Source organism: Acartia tonsa, chromosome 3 (assembly GCF_053477335.1).
Source record: "Acartia tonsa isolate MP-2025a chromosome 3, ASM5347733v1, whole genome shotgun sequence".
NCBI lineage: Eukaryota > Metazoa > Arthropoda > Copepoda > Calanoida > Acartiidae > Acartia > Acartia tonsa.
In genome coordinates, this window is record NC_137262.1 from 38,782,708 (window position 1) to 38,800,607 (window position 17,900).

General features: G+C 28.6%; 1 protein-coding gene across 19 annotated transcripts in view; it reads left to right on the top strand.

Annotated features, from left to right (window-relative positions):
* The window catches only part of Magi (membrane associated guanylate kinase, WW and PDZ domain containing protein magi), a 278,759-nt gene that overhangs the window by 152,632 nt on the left and 108,227 nt on the right, over window positions 1-17,900 (top strand). For 18 of the 19 annotated variants that reach the window (XR_013877620.1, XR_013877619.1, XR_013877621.1 and 15 more), the window contains one exon: window positions 17,703-17,877. Coding sequence is in view for 13 of the 19 variants with exons in the window: in XM_080153874.1 (XP_080010000.1) it covers window positions 17,703-17,877 (175 nt within the window). In the remaining 6 variants the exon portion in view is untranslated. Of the gene's footprint in view, window positions 1-1,897; window positions 2,024-17,702; window positions 17,878-17,900 lie in introns of those variants that run through there. The other variant, XM_080153879.1, reaches the window with a different exon arrangement.

Below are 17,900 nucleotides of genomic sequence, written 5' to 3' on the forward strand. Positions count from 1 at the left end.
TTATGGACATACTTACATTTTTAGGACTTGATTATAGAGTTGCTTCGCTTAATACATTATACTTTGTTGTCCCAGGAATCAATATACCAAAAATCAGATCAATCCGATGATTAGATCACATAAAAATTTGTTGTTAAAAAAGTAAAAAAATCAACATGTTTAAAATGGACGTACGGACATTTTGGTAATGATTATAGAGTTGCTACGCTTTCTAAATCGTACCTAATTACTAAAGGAATCACCATGCAAAATTTGAAATCGATAGGACAATTCTAACATGCCTAAATTAACGGAAAAAGCTATCCGTTACGGACGTACGGACGTACGGACGTACGGACGGACGGACGGACGGACGTACGGACGGACCGACCCTAATTATAGAAAAGCTTCGCTTTTAAAAACATCCATAAATATAAAGATCAACAAATCAAATAATAGGAAATGGCAATAAAAAGGTGACAGTAATTTTGATATTGAATTTTTAAGTGTTCTTATGCTTACAAAAATAGGACCTATTACCTTAGGAATATCCACAAAAACCTTCTTAGGCGGATTAAAATCATAGGATAAATCTGGAAATGGCTTAATTTACAACCACTGCTATCAGTTATATGGACGAACATATACCTATTCCCCTTAATTGTGGTAAAGCTTATGATCAAATGAAGATTGTACCAAAAAAAACATATCTTTGTTTTTGTATTACCATGATAAAAACTACATAAGCCCATAATGGGTAATGAATTCTCTGTGTTCAATGATTTCAATGTAGTGCACGTAGAAATTTGGTTAAAATATTCCAGATATAATGTCTCATATTGTCTTTGTGAATGTAATAGAGTTATCAGTGAGTAAGAGTTAAAACTTTTCCACTGTACATATAATCATTATCTAAGACAAAATAGAGTGATTTTCTACTTTTTAGTGTGGAATATTATATTTTAATTGCTGACATTGAAGAAAATAAAATGGTAATAAAGGAAACTCTACCTTAAACTATTTTCGCAATTTGAAAAACATAACAATGAATGAACAGTCTACCTATCATATGTCTAATTTTTCTATCTATTCTGTTTCCCATTGATTCCATTATTGGAATATTCATTACACTTTCCATACCTTGTCACCTGTCACTGCAGTACTGTGGATGCTTTTGACCTACTTGCAGCACACACATTTTTATCAATAGGTATATCTATAGATGATTTTAAAAGTTTTTCTGCTTGAGGACATACTTATATTTTTAGGATTGAAAATATTGTACCTTGTTTTACTAGGAATCGATGTTCCAAAAATCATATTAATAGGATAATATCATAAAAAAAATTAGAATTAAAAAGTAAAATGTCAGCATGTTTTAAATGGACGTACGGACTTTCTTGTAATGATTATAGAGATGCTACACTTTCTAAATCTTACCTAACTATTACAGTGGTCATTATCTAAAGTTTGGAATCGATAGCACGTACGTACGGATAGACATAATATCCTAATTACAGAAAACTTTTGCTTTTAAAATTCTGATTACACGTTCTTAATTTTTCTGTAGTGTTCTATAAATGTATTTAGTTTTCAAAATTAGAGCTGCGCCACTTTGTAATGTTGTCATCTTTGTTTTTATTGATTTAATCTAAAAATAATGTATAACAGATTCAAGGAAGTAAATTTCATGAAACATGTTTTAATTTGTCCGGCTTCCCAACTGGTTTACGGAGTATATATACATAAATACATGCAACGGAGATTATATTTTCTTTGGCGGAGAGAGAAACAGATATTACGCTTCTCTCTCCGCTAGCCATGGCTCCGTTACAACAAGAGAGGTTCAGTTTTTTTTTTGGGAACGGAGAATTCTTTTTAGAAAGAGAGAGTGAAGGAGAGAGAATGTTATAAGTGTTTATATTAATATTGTGAAGAGTAGAGTAGTAGTATTTTATCTTCCTTCACAGAAGGTTTATTTTAACTATCTAGCTTTTTAAAAAGTGATAATTGTGAATTTTAAGATAAAGATAAGTGTTTCCAGGTAAAAAGAAAATTTAATTATACCAACTAATCTTTTCAAAAATAAGTTTTGCAATTTTACAAATTATAGTAATTTTTAACTTTTTAAAACTAATTGAATGTAATAACAAGTAATAATTGATATCATTCATTTAACTTGTTTAGTAAGGATTCTTTTAAAGATTTAAACTGGTGTTTTATTAAAAAAATATTCTTAATGTTTTTAAATAATGAAGAGATGAAAAAATTTAAATTTATTTAAACCTACTAAAATAATAATTTGGCCAATGATCTTAAATCGAAACTGAACTTGTATATCAAATGTATATAAAGGTTAAATGTTGAAATAACATTGTTTAGATTGTCCTTTTTTTGACTTAACATATAAAGGTAGACATGTTTTGATACATACCTATATTGTTTAAAGTTAATACAGTCTGTAATTTGAAACTATAATATCTATTCTATATGTAGAAGAAGAAGGTATAATACATTCATACTTAACTTAATATAAGCAACATGGTGCCTATTCATAAGAGCCCTTCAACTAATTTTATGTTTCATTATATAATATTAAAATTAAAATATCAAATCTTACATTAAATTTATTAGTTTCAAAATGTTGATTTTTAATTACAAACTAATCTTTATATGTTTAATCAAATTTTTAATTTTTAAATTTATAATTTCCAAGTAATACATTTTACATGGGGATTCCTAAATTTCGTATAAAAACCTAACCTTTTAAAATAGATAGGGTTACCAAATATTTTTCTTATAACTATCCCTTTTAAATCAATTTTACCCTCTTTGCAAAGTTGCCAGTCATCTGATCTTTTTTAAAAGCGAAGCTTTTCTATAATTAGGGTCGGTCCGTCCGTCCGTCCGTCCGTACGTCCGTACGTCCGTACGTCCGTAACGGATAGCTTTTTTCGTTAATTTAGACATGTTAGAATTGTCCTATCGATTTCAAATTTTGCATGGTGATTCCTTTAGTAGTTAGGTACGATTTAGAAAGCGTAGCAACTCTATAATCATTACCAAAATGTCCGTACGTCCATTTTAAACATGTTGATTTTTTAACTTTTTTAAATAGCTTTTTTCGTTAATTTAGGCATGTTATAATTGTCCTATCGATTTAAAATTTTGCATGGTGATTCCTGTAATAGTTAGGTACGATTTAGAAAGCGTAGCAACTCTATAATCATTACCAAAATGTCCGTACGTCCATTTTAAACATGTTGATTTTTTTACTTTTTTAAATAGCTTTTTTCGTTAATTTAGGCATGTTATAATTGTCCTATCGATTTCAAATTTTGCATGGTGATTCCTGTAATAGTTAGGTACGAGTTAGAAAGCGTAGCAACTCTATAATCATTACCAGAATGTCCGTACGTCCATTTTAAACATGTTGATTTTTTTTACATTTTTAACAACAAATTTGTATGTGACCTAATTATCTGATTGGTCTGATTTTTGGTATACTGATTCCTAGGATAACAAAGTACAATATTAAAAGCGAAGCAACTCTATAATCAAGTCCTAAAAATGTAAGTATGTCCATAATCATTGTCCTGTATCAAGCAGTTTTTCAACAAATTTACTTACAATTTTGCTTTGATTCTTATACATTCGCATTCTGATTATTCAGTTCTGACATTATACAAGTCTTAATGTCCGTTTGTCTTAATGTTCCATTTCAGAGCTTCGCTTTTATGGATGTTGTCATCCTTGTTTTATTGGAAAATAAGCTGAAAAATCCAAAGTAAATAGTTCTTTCTCAAAAGTTTTATTGATTTATTCAATATTATTCTAATTTCAAAGAATATATTAGAAGGATTCAATTTCACGAAACCTTTCAAGTTCAAAATGGTCAAGGATTAATGTTTAAAAAAATCTTTAGCACTTTTAGCAGTTGCTATAAAACTGCTGTTTACTAACAAGAAGTTTTATAATTGATTTTATAATTCTAGCGGCTATGCCCCTAGCATCTAGGAGCTCTGTATTCGAAGGAACAGTAAGTAATGCTTTTAACTAATTTGTTTGATTGGCACTAATTTACAAACATAGTTCGACTTTTTCATATAATCTCATCCTAGTGTACCTTGTATTTTTAATTACACTTGCTTTGTAATGAAAATATGAGTTCATATTACACAAGAAAGCATTCTTAATGAATTATCTGTATCATAAACAAAGGGTTAAAGGAATTGTTAAGTAAAACAGAAATTTGAATGTCTCATCAAAGAAACAACAAAAGGAAAGACATGTATCTTTTAACAAATTAAAAAGAAAATTAGGAGTTTGCAAAAGTATATGGTATATGTATAAAGACTTGAGAAATACTGAATGCCAACTTTCAGACGACAGTATATAACCAAAAAAGCTTAAAACTTTTAAAATTTAAAAAAACCTTTTTGGGCATTATTGTCTTTACTTTATTGTTTCCTTTAACCCTGTAATATCAAATTAAAGTGATACATGATATTCGAGTGCATGTAAAGAGAGAAATGTTATTTTTAGCAATATTATAATAGAATTATCAACAATATTTTATATATTACTCATTTTCAAAATGAATAAGAAAGTTTTATGAATCATGTGATAACTATTAATTCAAACTTTTGATGGTGTTTTACTAAATTTTTCTAAAATAATTCTTTTACTTATAAATTACTGTAATTTAAAATATGTTCTTTGAAGGTCTTAATATTTTTACACAGTGTTAAAAGAATAAAATTTGAATATTCGTAAATTGGTTAATCATTAGATACTCTTAGAAGGTGTGTGTAAGAATGTATATTTTAACATCCAATCAAAATTCTATCAAGATATTTGGAAAAATCCTCGAGAACTTAAATTGTACACACCAAAAAACTCCGCCAACATTTAAACAAGGAAATATAGAAAATTTAAGGAATAATATATAGGAAATTTATTGTTAAGAGTTAAAAGATTTAATAGCCAAAATCCCATAAATTTATTATGGTTGTCTAGAAATTAGGGTTTCTCAAATTTAATATATTCCTTTACATCTATGTGTGATGAAATAAGAATACCTTTTCGATCATAGTTATGATTAATGATGCGAATTTTTATAAAGGGTTTATTTTCAATGGAACTTTTTCTATATTGTTTTAAAAAAAGGGTCAAGCACGTATTACTTTAAACTTAAAGGAAAATTTCTAGATATTTTGAGCTTACATGATCATTTATTTTCAGGATAAAATATAAAAGGAAAGGGTGAACAATACCAAATTTATTATAGGAAAAATGTGCTTGTAATATAAATAAATGTATTAAAAAAGAGAACTTATATTTTACTTTTCTTTCAGGTATGTTACAGCTTTTTTAACAGGCAAATCATCATAATAAAAACAAGACATTCTCTTTAATTGTTTTTCCTCTTTCATGCCGTTTTTTCACTTTCACTTCATTAATTCTTAGAGCAGCCTGGCTACCAAAACTATTAAGAAAACAAAAAGTGCAAAAAATCTTAATATTGTTTTCTTCCATGCTTGGATGAATAGAATAACAGGGCTAAGGGAAAAGTCAATGAAATTATAATCTTGTTACTTTGAAGAGTAAATATTATTATTTAAATATGGTAAAAACATTTACCTATCCTGTATCCCTGTGTAGTGAAGCGATATTAAAACTTTTCTTTTCAGCCCATTCAGACAACTTTCGTTTTCTTCCAGGTATAGGCGTGTCTAGGCTAGAACTGTGTATAACTAGCATAACTATATAAAGAAAAGTTGCACTTATTGCTCTAACTTTTTACATGTATTCTTCACCAGGGAAAGAGAAGACATTGGGAGATACTAGTCCCCAAAGTTTTATAAAAATGTTTTCTTATTCTTAGACTTTACAACTTTGGGGACTTATATTTGAATTTTGATTGGTTGATTCATTAAGTTGAGTGTCAACACGGTTGAACACTTATTATAATCTACAGCAGGGGCAATTTTGTGTATCAACAATGGGGATGTACATCAATTTACCGGCCATTGTCTAATGCCTTAAGATCCCTGATATTTTATATACTTTCCTGTCTCAACTTACTGCTAGTAGAAGGACGACCAGGGTGGTGGGGGGGGGGGAGGGATAAAGGGTGTTAACCCCCCTTCAAATAAAAATTTGGGAAACATATTATTCTTTTCCCAAAACTTTGAAAACTCTTATTTTTCCCAACCCCTCACTGAAAAAAGCTTAGACGTCCTTGACTTCACATCTTGTTAAATTTTCATTTATTAAATTGTTTATATTTAAATAGTTGCTCTCTATAATATCATGTTATTCTTGTCCGAATTATATATCTTAAAAATAGATGCCTTGAAAAAATCATTGAAATTATCTTTCTAAACTAAATAAGTGTATTAGTAGCAGTTTGATTATGCCAAAGCGTTTAATACAAATTTGTAAGTTTATTATAATATAATTTTTTTCTTAATAAAAAATCTACATTTTTATAACAGTGCAATCCAAGACAATAAATAATTGCATTTTCCAAATTTATGCTGATAGTTTTTATAAGAAAGGCATGCATTAGAGAAACATTATTATATTCAAGATTCAAATTCTGATTTGGTTCAGTTTAATTTCCTTTCTCATCTTTTTAACCTGCCGAACTCAAATCGATTTGTGATTGAAATGCTTCCACAACATTTGGCACAGAGTGGCGTGCACAACGATTTAAGAGGGGTGTGTGAAATCATGTGGGGGTAAAAAGAGGAATGTAGGCCTTTCTAATTTCAATTTAAAGGGGGGCGTTGACAGCAAGGGCCCTACCCATGATTTGGTATAACTTTTTAGCAGCTGATTTGTAATATTTTCGTATTTAAGTTTCTGAGGTATTAAAATTTAAAATCGCTTCTTAACGTGGATTTTTCAACAAAAAAGACAAACTATCTTATACAAATTTTGACAATTTATATTGAATATTAATTTTTTTTTAAATTTTGTGTAAAACAAGGTAATTTTTCGATTGTTGAAGTATATTGACTTCTAAGCTACTTATTTTTAATTTTCTCTAAGTCTACTTATTTATTACCTTCGAAAAACATTTACAAACATTTTTAAATGCAAATTCAATTAAATATTGTTGTATATTTCCATAAAATTCCAATAAAAGTTTGGTCATGAAATCGGTGAACACCTAATATATTTTGCAGGATTGCATTTTGTGGCCATGATATATGTTACTTTGCCACCAACTTTTGATTAAGCAGCAGAAAAAAAGTTTGTAAAATATATATTGCAAGATTTCTGGTAACTTGTGAAAAAGCCACACGTAAATGTCATTTAAAAGAGTAATAAGGATTTACAAGATCAATTGCATTGACTTCCAAGGTGTTGGGTGCGGGTGATGTAAATGGGTGTTTACCTCCCTCAAACTTTGAAACCCCTTATTTTACCTCCTCAAAATTTTTAAAAATAAATGAGATTACCTACACCCCCCCCCCCTACCCCTCCAAAAAAATAAAAAATTTCGAAACCACTCATTTACTTCCACAAAGTAAAAAGCTTGGACGTCCCTGATCAAAATTTTTTATTGTGATAAAAAACTTTACATTTTTCTTATCTTTTGTGTAAAGGAAAGTTTTGTTTTGGTCTGGGTTAGGTTTCTGGACTTAATGTTATTTGCAAACAAAGAAAGTTGATTAATACATTAAAAATTTTTGTTTGCAAGGTCTAGAGACGAGGAGCATAATTTATTAATGAAATTGTATGCATGGAATGAAATAAAAGATACCAGAACAATGGTTTTAAAAAAGCTTTTAAAATGTAAAGTGATATCTCAAGAGACAAGAGTCTCTGCAGTGTTGTCAGGGATTAAAGATATATTGCCATGCTAAAAAAAAACAATATAATCCCTACTTTAATTTCTTCGACCTTTTCTTTACCTATGGCTATGTTTTTTTTAAAAACCGTATTATATCCCTTCCTCTGACATTGTATCCACAACATAAAATTTATTCATCCTTTCATACATAATAAATCCAGCATTGCTTGTTCTTATTTTGTCTTTACAAAATGTTCAGCCAAATATCATATTTTTCAAGTAGGCATACGCTAAACACCCCTCCCGCATATTCAGGTTAAAGTTATAAGGTAAAAGATAGCCCAAAACACTTTTGTGTGTATTCTTAACCTTAACACAGTCAGAAGTAAAGTTCTATATTAAGAATTACACTTTAGGGGGAGGTTGGGTAGTGTATTTGGATCCCTAGCATAAGAGGATTGTGCCGATTATGTTGAGAATACAGTTTGTTGGTGGCCCAAAGGAATAAACATAAATTTTACATCAGTACATTGCAATGTCTTATTGTCAGTGTAAAAAAAAACAATATTTGTTTTTGTACATTTTCTGAAGTTTTTTTTTTACTAAATTTGAAAAACTTCTACAAAATTACCATATTTTAAATGAATTGTGATATTTTGTCTCCAGCTTTTCAGCTTGTAAAAATTACCAATTATTATTAGATATTGTGTTCATTTTGTTGATAACAGCCCAGGCCTGTATACCTGTATCTATGATACCATATGCATGAAGGTCAAGTAATCTTTCTATATTATATGTCTATTTACCTAGCATTTACAAATATTCTTTTCTATATTTATGTAAGTGTTGAGACTAGTGACCTGAAAACAATATTCTGATTAGATCCTTACATTGCTTTGGTGCTGTCAAGATTACTTCTTTAGCTGCTCAATTATTAATACATTAATACAACAAGAAAGTGTTTGCTAAACTCTTAATGTAATGGCTGATAACTTCATTGATTGATTGACGCAGTGCAAATAAATCTTTTTATTAATTAATATATAGAGCTTATTGGTTGCTTTAATGCACCCACTAAGAAAATAACATGATAAACGCTTTTTGTTAAACAAATCTCAAAGTGATTTTGGTTTCTGAATATATATAACATGAGATATCAAAATGTATAAATCTGTTTAGAAAACTAAATTCAAATACAGACAAAGTAAATCTTTTTCAAATAAAACAAAAAGATGAAATATTTAGTAAGCTTCTGTAAGAAACTTTTAAATATTGTTATTTCAAATAATATTGTCCAAAATCTAAGAAGCAAAATAGAAAACTAGGTTTTGTGTGTGTCTGTGTGTAAGATAATTATTTTGTGTGTGCTTTTACAAGCTATTTTTGGATTTGAGTGGGTTCATGTGTGTGAGGTTGTATTTTCTTGGGATTGATTGTGGTTTACAAGAAAATAACAGGCAAAGTAATGCCAGATTTATTGGTTCCAATTTGAGATAACCTGGCTAAGTTAGGGAAGTAAATCTGTTGACTACCTTTATATTTCTTTTCCTTACTCTCTTAGTTGGAAATTTACTAGAAAATTTACTTTTCTATTTGAAAGATTTTATAACATGTAGTTCACTTAACTATATGAAGGTGTTTTATAATGAATATTATATATGTAAACAAAATTATTCTACTTTATTTGTCCTTCTAAAATTAAAACCTGTATTGGCTAAATAACCTACGCCATTCTAGTAAATGTTCCAATGTTATTAGCCTCTGTCCACATTTTATCTTTTTCTTTCTCTGACAATACATTCAATTTATTCTGGTCTAGGTTAAGTCTGTAAAGAATATATGTACCAAAATTTAATTTAAAATATCTAGTCTCATAATTTACCTTAGAATGAATTGTACATAAACTCATGAATTCTAACTTTGCAGTGTTAGAATTATGTTTAAAAGCTAGCAATAATTACTAAAAAATTGAATATAAGTAATGATAAATACATAGATAACCTTACAATGATAATCTATGATATTATTTTTTCATTATGTATGTAAATAGGATAAATCAATAATATCATTTACATATGAATGGACTGTTTTTGCTCTTTATACAGGAAATGTAAAACTTACGCCAGCACAATTATACATTATTAAAAAATGTTAAAAAGTAACCTAAATTTTAACTTATAAACATAGATAATTATGTTTGAATGTAAAATTTTTGTGTCAGCCATTATGCATAATTATGCTCCATTTTGTTCCGGAATTAATTAGAGAAGATTAATCTCAGTAATTCAAAGGCCTTTCAACACTGAAATTAATGAAATTACTGGTTGATGTATATCATATTCTTAAAGAATTTTCTGTAAATTTTCTAATTTAAACTTAGTTAAAACTAATTATGGTAATATTTTAAGTATAAAAAGGAATATTTTTCTCTCTACTAGAATTTGTACCTTTATTAAGTTGGACATATTTTTCAAGGTAAAAATTACTATTTTATACTTTTCTATCCATGTTTATCCTTGTTTATCTAGGCATCTAAACAGAGTTTTACATAGCAATGTAAACATGCATAATACATTCATATACACATCTAGGAACATTGAATTTGCTGAACTTGACCTCAGGAAGCCAGGATATGTGTTTAAGTTTTCAAAGCTAAACATCACTTTGATCTAAACATGCTTTGCAAAGCAGAAGGGCTTCAACTATGTATAGAGGCAATATTCATAAAATTTATCTGTTTACTCTAATAGGTATATATTCTTATGTTGAAATATTATCATTCATTCTATAACATAAAAAGAAATATGTTCATCCAAAATTTTTTATAATCTATAATTTTCTGAGGTTAACCAATTGTGCTTATCATGCAAACTATTGTGCTTACATATTCCAAACTTCAAAAACTAAATTGTTGTATACCTGGAAATGCATGGGTTCAAATTATTTTATTAATCATTACTAACATAGTTCATGCCCACCACCTTAAAACAACAACAAAAATGGTATTTGCATTATAATCAATAAACCTTTTTATAATAAGAACTATACCTAAAAATGATGATTTTCTTATTACACAAGGAAATCTTTATTCACATAATTCTTAGAATTGGTGAGGTGTCAAAAAAATCTAATTTGAAAGTAGGTAAACTGAAAATTCTAAAAATTTCCATTTCCATTTCTTGACATTTAGCTTTTGTCAAAATGTAGGCTTCATCATATTTTCAATAAAAGATTCTGTCTGTGGAAATTTCTGAATAAACTGAAATATTACAATCTTTTATATATTTGATATTTATTGAGTAATCCTGATTCTGGTGTTCATTATTTGTGGAATTACTTCTTTTCATTTCATACAATGTTGAACCATAAGAATCATTTTGATGTCTTTATTTCAGGAAAAAAATATTTTATTTTCACAGTAAACTCATAAATGTATTTGTTAAATAAATATCCTTTCTATGAAATGCTGTTGTAATAATTATATTCTTTTGTTTTTCTGTTATTGCATAGCACCTTGTTCCAGAACAATGTAATAACATGAATGTGTGCATTTAGGTCAATGGATAGAACACTAAAGTACCTCTTCTTGCACATAAAAAAAGCAATACTTACCTTCCTTCAACCATTGTAAGGATGTGTGGTGTGTGTGTGCAAAAGGAAACCAGATACAGATAATTTTATATGTTTGCTTTATATCCAGCAATGAATATGGGATGTTGTAGATATTTATACAGAGAGACTCCTGTGCTGTATATAATTGGACTCTACAAATATGTCTTGTGTCCTTGTTTGTCTTTAGTTTTATCTCATACCCAACAAACTTTTGATAAAACAATATATTTATTATGCTACAGCCAAAAGACAATTATACAGGATGATTATCATATAATGATTATATTCCCCACCAGGATTATATTACTTTTCTACAATAATTCTTAATCTAGGTTAGATAACATTTTATAATATATCATAATTATTTCTGCTGATGATATTTATTTGACTAGAAAGAGAAATGTATTGAAAGAAAGCAGATAGAACAAAAACCTCATAATTCTGCATTTTCCCATTGTGCACTGAACCCAGAAGAGAAAGGGTTTAATCAAATGCTTTGTAGAAATCCAAGTGCATCTGGAAGAGGAAGAAACTTTTTCTCCTTGGTCTAGAAGAAATAATTATCCTTGCTGAAGTTTGTTTCATAATATTTCAAAAGGGTAGTTCCATGAAAGGATATAAATTAAAGTTGGTATTATAGTATTTTTTTCTTTTTTAATAATAATAATTTCATGTATTCAAAAGAATGATAATGTTATATTGTAATTTATGCTGAAATATTTTTTGTGCACTTTAAACTTTTAATATCATAAGCAAGGTATTTTATGTATTTATTAGAATGTAGAAAATGAGGACTGAACTAGTTTATTACCCTTACTTAAAAAAATGAAATTTTCTATATTCCTTTCCATGTAAAACTTTCTATAATACTTTGCAATAAAAAAAAAACATTATACAGTCTGTAAAATTACTAAAGCCTCTCTTAAAACATTACATATTCATAATTTTAAGTGTCTCCCATTATCCCTATGCAATGAAGTCTGTTATGAAGCTTAATACTCACTTTACAATCATAATAGAGGTAATTTTTATGCATAAGGAGGAAAGTCCTGTTTTATCCTTAATGGCAGCATTTCCAAGCTTAATCCAAGGCTTGGCTGTATAATGCATTCAAATTAGATTTCATTTTTTACTTCATTGCTTTTATTGCCTACTTATTTTGTTTATTTACAAACAAATGAAAAGTCTACCTCGGTAAATTCAAATAAATGTAATGCTTTTCCTACTTAAAACTTAAAAAAAAAATCTTCCTACTTATAACTTTAAAGTACCTTGTCATATTAGCCTCTTGAATTCTTTAAGTATTTGTGCAAATATTAAATATTGTAAATCAACTCCTCTCTAGAATGTTTAAGTATGAAGATTATTTACATTTTTATAAAGATTTATATCAAAAGTTTACATCTTTTTAAATGAAATTCGGTTCTAAATATATCTATGTTCAAAACTTAAATAAAAAATAACTTTAATCATATCAAACATACTCCAGCTTAGTTTCAAAATGAAAAGTAATTTTCTTAGGAGATAATTTAGCATACCAATTTCTAAGCACGTACCATACCATTTTGCAGTTAACTTTTGCATAGCGCATTTCCAGTTTTGTTGGTGCAATTAAGCGCATGCAAATAAGGCACATCAAATTTGCATTGAGATCTTAACAGGCCCAAATTCTTCTTGGGATAATGTCATAAATTCTTTTCTTTTCAACTAAAACTGAAGAAAACAGATAATTGACTTTTTTTTAGGAAAAAAGGAGTCAAAGAGAATAAACAACTATAAATAAAAATTAATGATTAGTTTTTATTCTTGTACTAACCATCAAAAGGAAAGAGAACTAGAAAGGCTATTAGTACATTTCATTGCTGGAACTCGAACAAACATAAACGTAATCCTTGCAAATTGTGTGAAAGAATAAAATATGAGAAGAATATATATCTTCAAGTGCTAGCATACAGATTTCCAATAAGTAGAAGTGTATTCCAACCCGCGGGACAGCCATTTGTTCTAAAAAAAGTTGATAGAAAATTGCAGAGAATGAAAAAAAAACATGTCCTAGATCACAATAAATGTAGGTACATTTAAACAAATATTTTAATTGAAATTCTGAATATTTTTTGGAATTCTCAATAAACTTTTGTTCATAAAATTTCTAACAATATTCTGTTATCTTTCTTGTGGATATGTTTGTAGTCGGAAGCCCAAGTGTCAAACTTATGCTCTGGTGGTATTATATTTTTGCAAAATATTTTTCTCGGTGACATATTGTACAATTGAGAAAAGCAACTCTTTAGCTCTCTTAATTCTATAATAAATCTTTGGATTTTCTAAAATAGTTACGAACCAAATGAAGAGATCCGAATAGTACATGACTAAATTTACTATTCAAGAAATGAATTATAATAGTTTGATAAAAAATACCCCCCCCCCCTCCTCCCCCCCGCCTTATACTTGAAATATTGATTTATAGAAGTAAACAGTTGCAATGAAAGTTTTCATTCCTGTTTTGTTGTGTCTGAATGTTCTATATTCAGCAAACAAAACCAAGCAATATCACACATATTGACGCTTTCATATATTTCTTATGAAAAATATATTATGTTCTTACATTTTAAATAAATAAAGAAAATTTCTGATATATTTGGTCTATTGAATATTTGATTAAAAGCTGTCAGTAACTACTCAATTATTCAGCATATTCTTGAGGCTTTTGTTTGAGCATGAGAATAAAGAATATCCATTGAGTTTTTAACATTCTCCCGTTTGTTATCTTGACTTAAGTAAATGGCCATTCTTGCAGTAGCGATATTTCATCTTTCTCTCTCTCTCACTTATCTGAAATCTAAGTCGCACTACTTTTGCAGGGAATGGGGGGACAATAATCTTAATAATAATAGTTAATATTCATTTAAAATGTGATCTTTGTTGAAACAAAATTTACATTCATACATTTTATGTAGCAAAATGGCCATTAAAGGTATTTATTGTGAGCAATATACAACATTGCGTAGACAAGCATTTTCAAAATCCCCTTTATGATCAGTGGACCAGCCGTAACCATTTTCCCTTCATTTAAATTTAACAACGACTATTTTGGTTGCTAGCTATCGCGGAATTAAAGCTACCCGCATGGTTATTAACAAGTTTCTTTTTAAATATTTAAGAGGTTAGGGTAGGAAGGGGGTTGGATAGGACTTTAGTAAAAAAGGATTCTACAAGCATTTATTACCCAGGCTATTACTCAGGTTGAAAAATGAATACTTTAGAGGTATTGTTAAGCCGTTGATTGAAAAGAAATCAATTTTGTATTCTAGGAAGGAACCTTTCAGCTGGTGGCAATATTCCGGGAAGTTTAGTGTCAGGGAATAGAAGGATACAGCAAAGCAAAAACTATCTACCTATTTTCTGCTTTAGAATGTACAACTCTTTGAGGTCTTAGTTTTAAGTGTTAAAGAAATATTTTTTAAGATAACATATCCTTATTATACCTGGTTTAACAATGCTTGTGGAATATTAGAAAATTAAATAGGAAGAAAAAAATAATTCAAGAATTCTAAATAAAATCTAAACCAATGTAAATTCTATTTATTTTCAATACAAAAAAAAATAGGAAATGTATATGCTTCGTTGTTGAGCTACTCAGTTGATAGTCGGCAGGCAATGACTTTAGATAACAAAAGGAACATTTAAAAATACACTACACCAATAGACATTTTCTCTCTCTAGTTTATTATTATGGCCCTATTTTGGTCAACTGTACCTTTACCTATATTGAAAATTTAGAATTTAGTTGTAGACAAAATGGATGCACTTACAAAACTTTTATTACAGAAAAAGTGAAAACTTTTCACTCAATTCTATTCTAGAGAATAATTTTTCAGAAGCACTTCACTAAACTTTACTAACATTTTAATGCTTGGAAAATAAATTGTACAGAATATAGAGCAATGTTTTTAGAGAAAATTAAAAATAAAGTTATTGTTGTATTTATGTTATTTGCCATGTATTTATAGGATTGCACTTTACTTACATTTTGGCAGTGCACAATTGAATTTCCCTTTTCTCTTTCCCCATACAACATAACAAGATCAATTAATGTTAACAAATCTATTTGCCCGTATATAAACTATTGCCAATTTACTTGAAATTGTCTCAATGACAGGTAATTTCGGGGCCGTAAGAAAAATATCGCTCTTGGGCCATCTAACTTTTGTGCACTTTTTCTGCAACTTATTCTCGTGGTATATGTCTTGTAATAAAAATATATGATCTTCTATTCCGTGCATGGAGCTGGAATAATATTTTTATATTCCTTTGTGATTCAAACAGCTTCATTTTAGTCATATAAAACACATATCTATTGCAATTAGTATAAGATAAGGATAAATGATGGAATCCGTGCTAAAAATAAAACTACAAAAGATCTTAATTCATAAAATATTAGCAAAACTGCAAAATATTCAATTTTATGCATTTAATTCCTTTCACATTCCGTTAAGCTAAACAAAAAAGAGAATATTAAGGCTATTTCTCTGTAGACGGAAGAGAAATGAATGAGATTAGTATTGGAGATGAGTAAGGGCCTTGAAAGTAAAAGTTATTGAGGGGGTGATTTATTTAAAAGTTTCACAAAAACAACCTACTATCATTGGTGTATGCAATTATGTGAAGTTTTAGAGTAGCTGCATTTCAATATTATACCACATGTTTTTGTCCCTTTTTAAAAGCGAAGCTTTTCTATAATTAGGGTCGGTCCGTCCATATGTCCGGAACGGTTAACTCTTTTCGTTAATTCGGACAGGTTAGAAAAACAAAGTACAATGTTATAAGCAAAGCATCTCTATAATCAAGTCCTAAAAATTTAAGTATGTCCTTAGCAGTATCCTGTATTTGAGTAATTCTGCAACAAATTTACTTACAATTTTGCATATACTTATACATTTATATTCTGCTTATTTAGTTCTGACACTCTACAAGTGTTAATGTTTGTTTGTCATTCCTTTTTATAGAGCTTTGCTTTTATGGACGTCCTTCCTATTTAAATAATATCTTCTATGCCCTGAAAGATGAGCATTAAGTATAACATCATGGAAGCTTATGTTTTACTACAGAAAAAGACAGATGCATCAGACTAATCTAGATGAATGGAGATGAATTCTTATTTACACACAAATACTTCTTATGGATATCTTTCAGGGTGTTCTTTTTCTTTTAACATGTTCATTAGCAAATACTATTACTTAATAGCAGGAATTAAGGTATATTGAATAATGAAAATTTTTTAATTTAGGTAGTTAACAAATAAATCACCAAACCTCGTATCCTAAAAAATATTTAAGTTTAGTTTAACACAATATCAATAATATTTCTGTTTACCTTACTCCTGACTTATTACATTATTTTGTCTGAATAATAATATTAATATATTAGCTTTTGTATTCACTTACAATACTGCTTTATCTTTGTAAGTAAAAGACATTTTTATTGCTTTTTATGGAACAGAGTCTCTTAATTTCATCCCACAAAACGTTCAACCCTGCAAACTAAAATTATGCATAAGCACGAACTAGATATTCAATCAACTTTTTGGATACTTGATTATTCAATAAATTAAAATCAATACTTGCCCTAACATTGGATTATTCCTCATTACATTAAAATAATGATTAAAAGTTTTCAATTGCAAAACAAAGTCCAAACTCAAATTCAAATTGGAGATTTTCAAAGTTTAATCCTTTGATTAATCTAAAATCTATGAATGCATCTTATTCAAAAGGTTGTTTAAAATTCTGCCTGCATTCACAAAAAAAGCTTTTAAATATTAATGGAACTATTTATATTTATAAAATATAAACTTCAAATCTAAACTAAATCCCTAGATTTACTGGTTTCATTTCATTTATATTTAAATTTAAAACCTGCATATTAAGCAACAAATTTTATTAAAACTTTGATGCATATTATCACACAACTAATTAACCACTTTAATCTTAATGCATTATAAATCAAGCAGACTGTTGATTATTTATTTGTCTTGGGGTTTAGATGAGGCATACAGGATTCAAAGTTTGGTTCAATATTAAACTAATTAACAACCCATTATCATACATAACACATATGTAGATTTAATCTAAATAGGCATTATGATTATGATACAATGAGAGAGATTAAATTAAAGTAGCATTGTTAGATTGTTATCTATTATTATGCTTACATATACTATTCATTTCTTAGCTTACTCTGTAATGTATCGGCATATAATAAAGTGTAGTTCTTTAAGGTCTAATAATTATTTTTTTTATTTCAGGTTCCATTAACCCTGACATCCGAAAGTACCTGAACACACGGTTCCCGAAGGGTGGTGTGGACCACGACCTACAGAACACCATCCGGGACAACCTGTACGCCAGGACCGTACCTGTCACCACCAGAACACCCAGGGACGACGAGAAGAACGGCGTCGACTATACTTTTCTATCAAAGTAAGTATTCTGCTTCTTTTAAA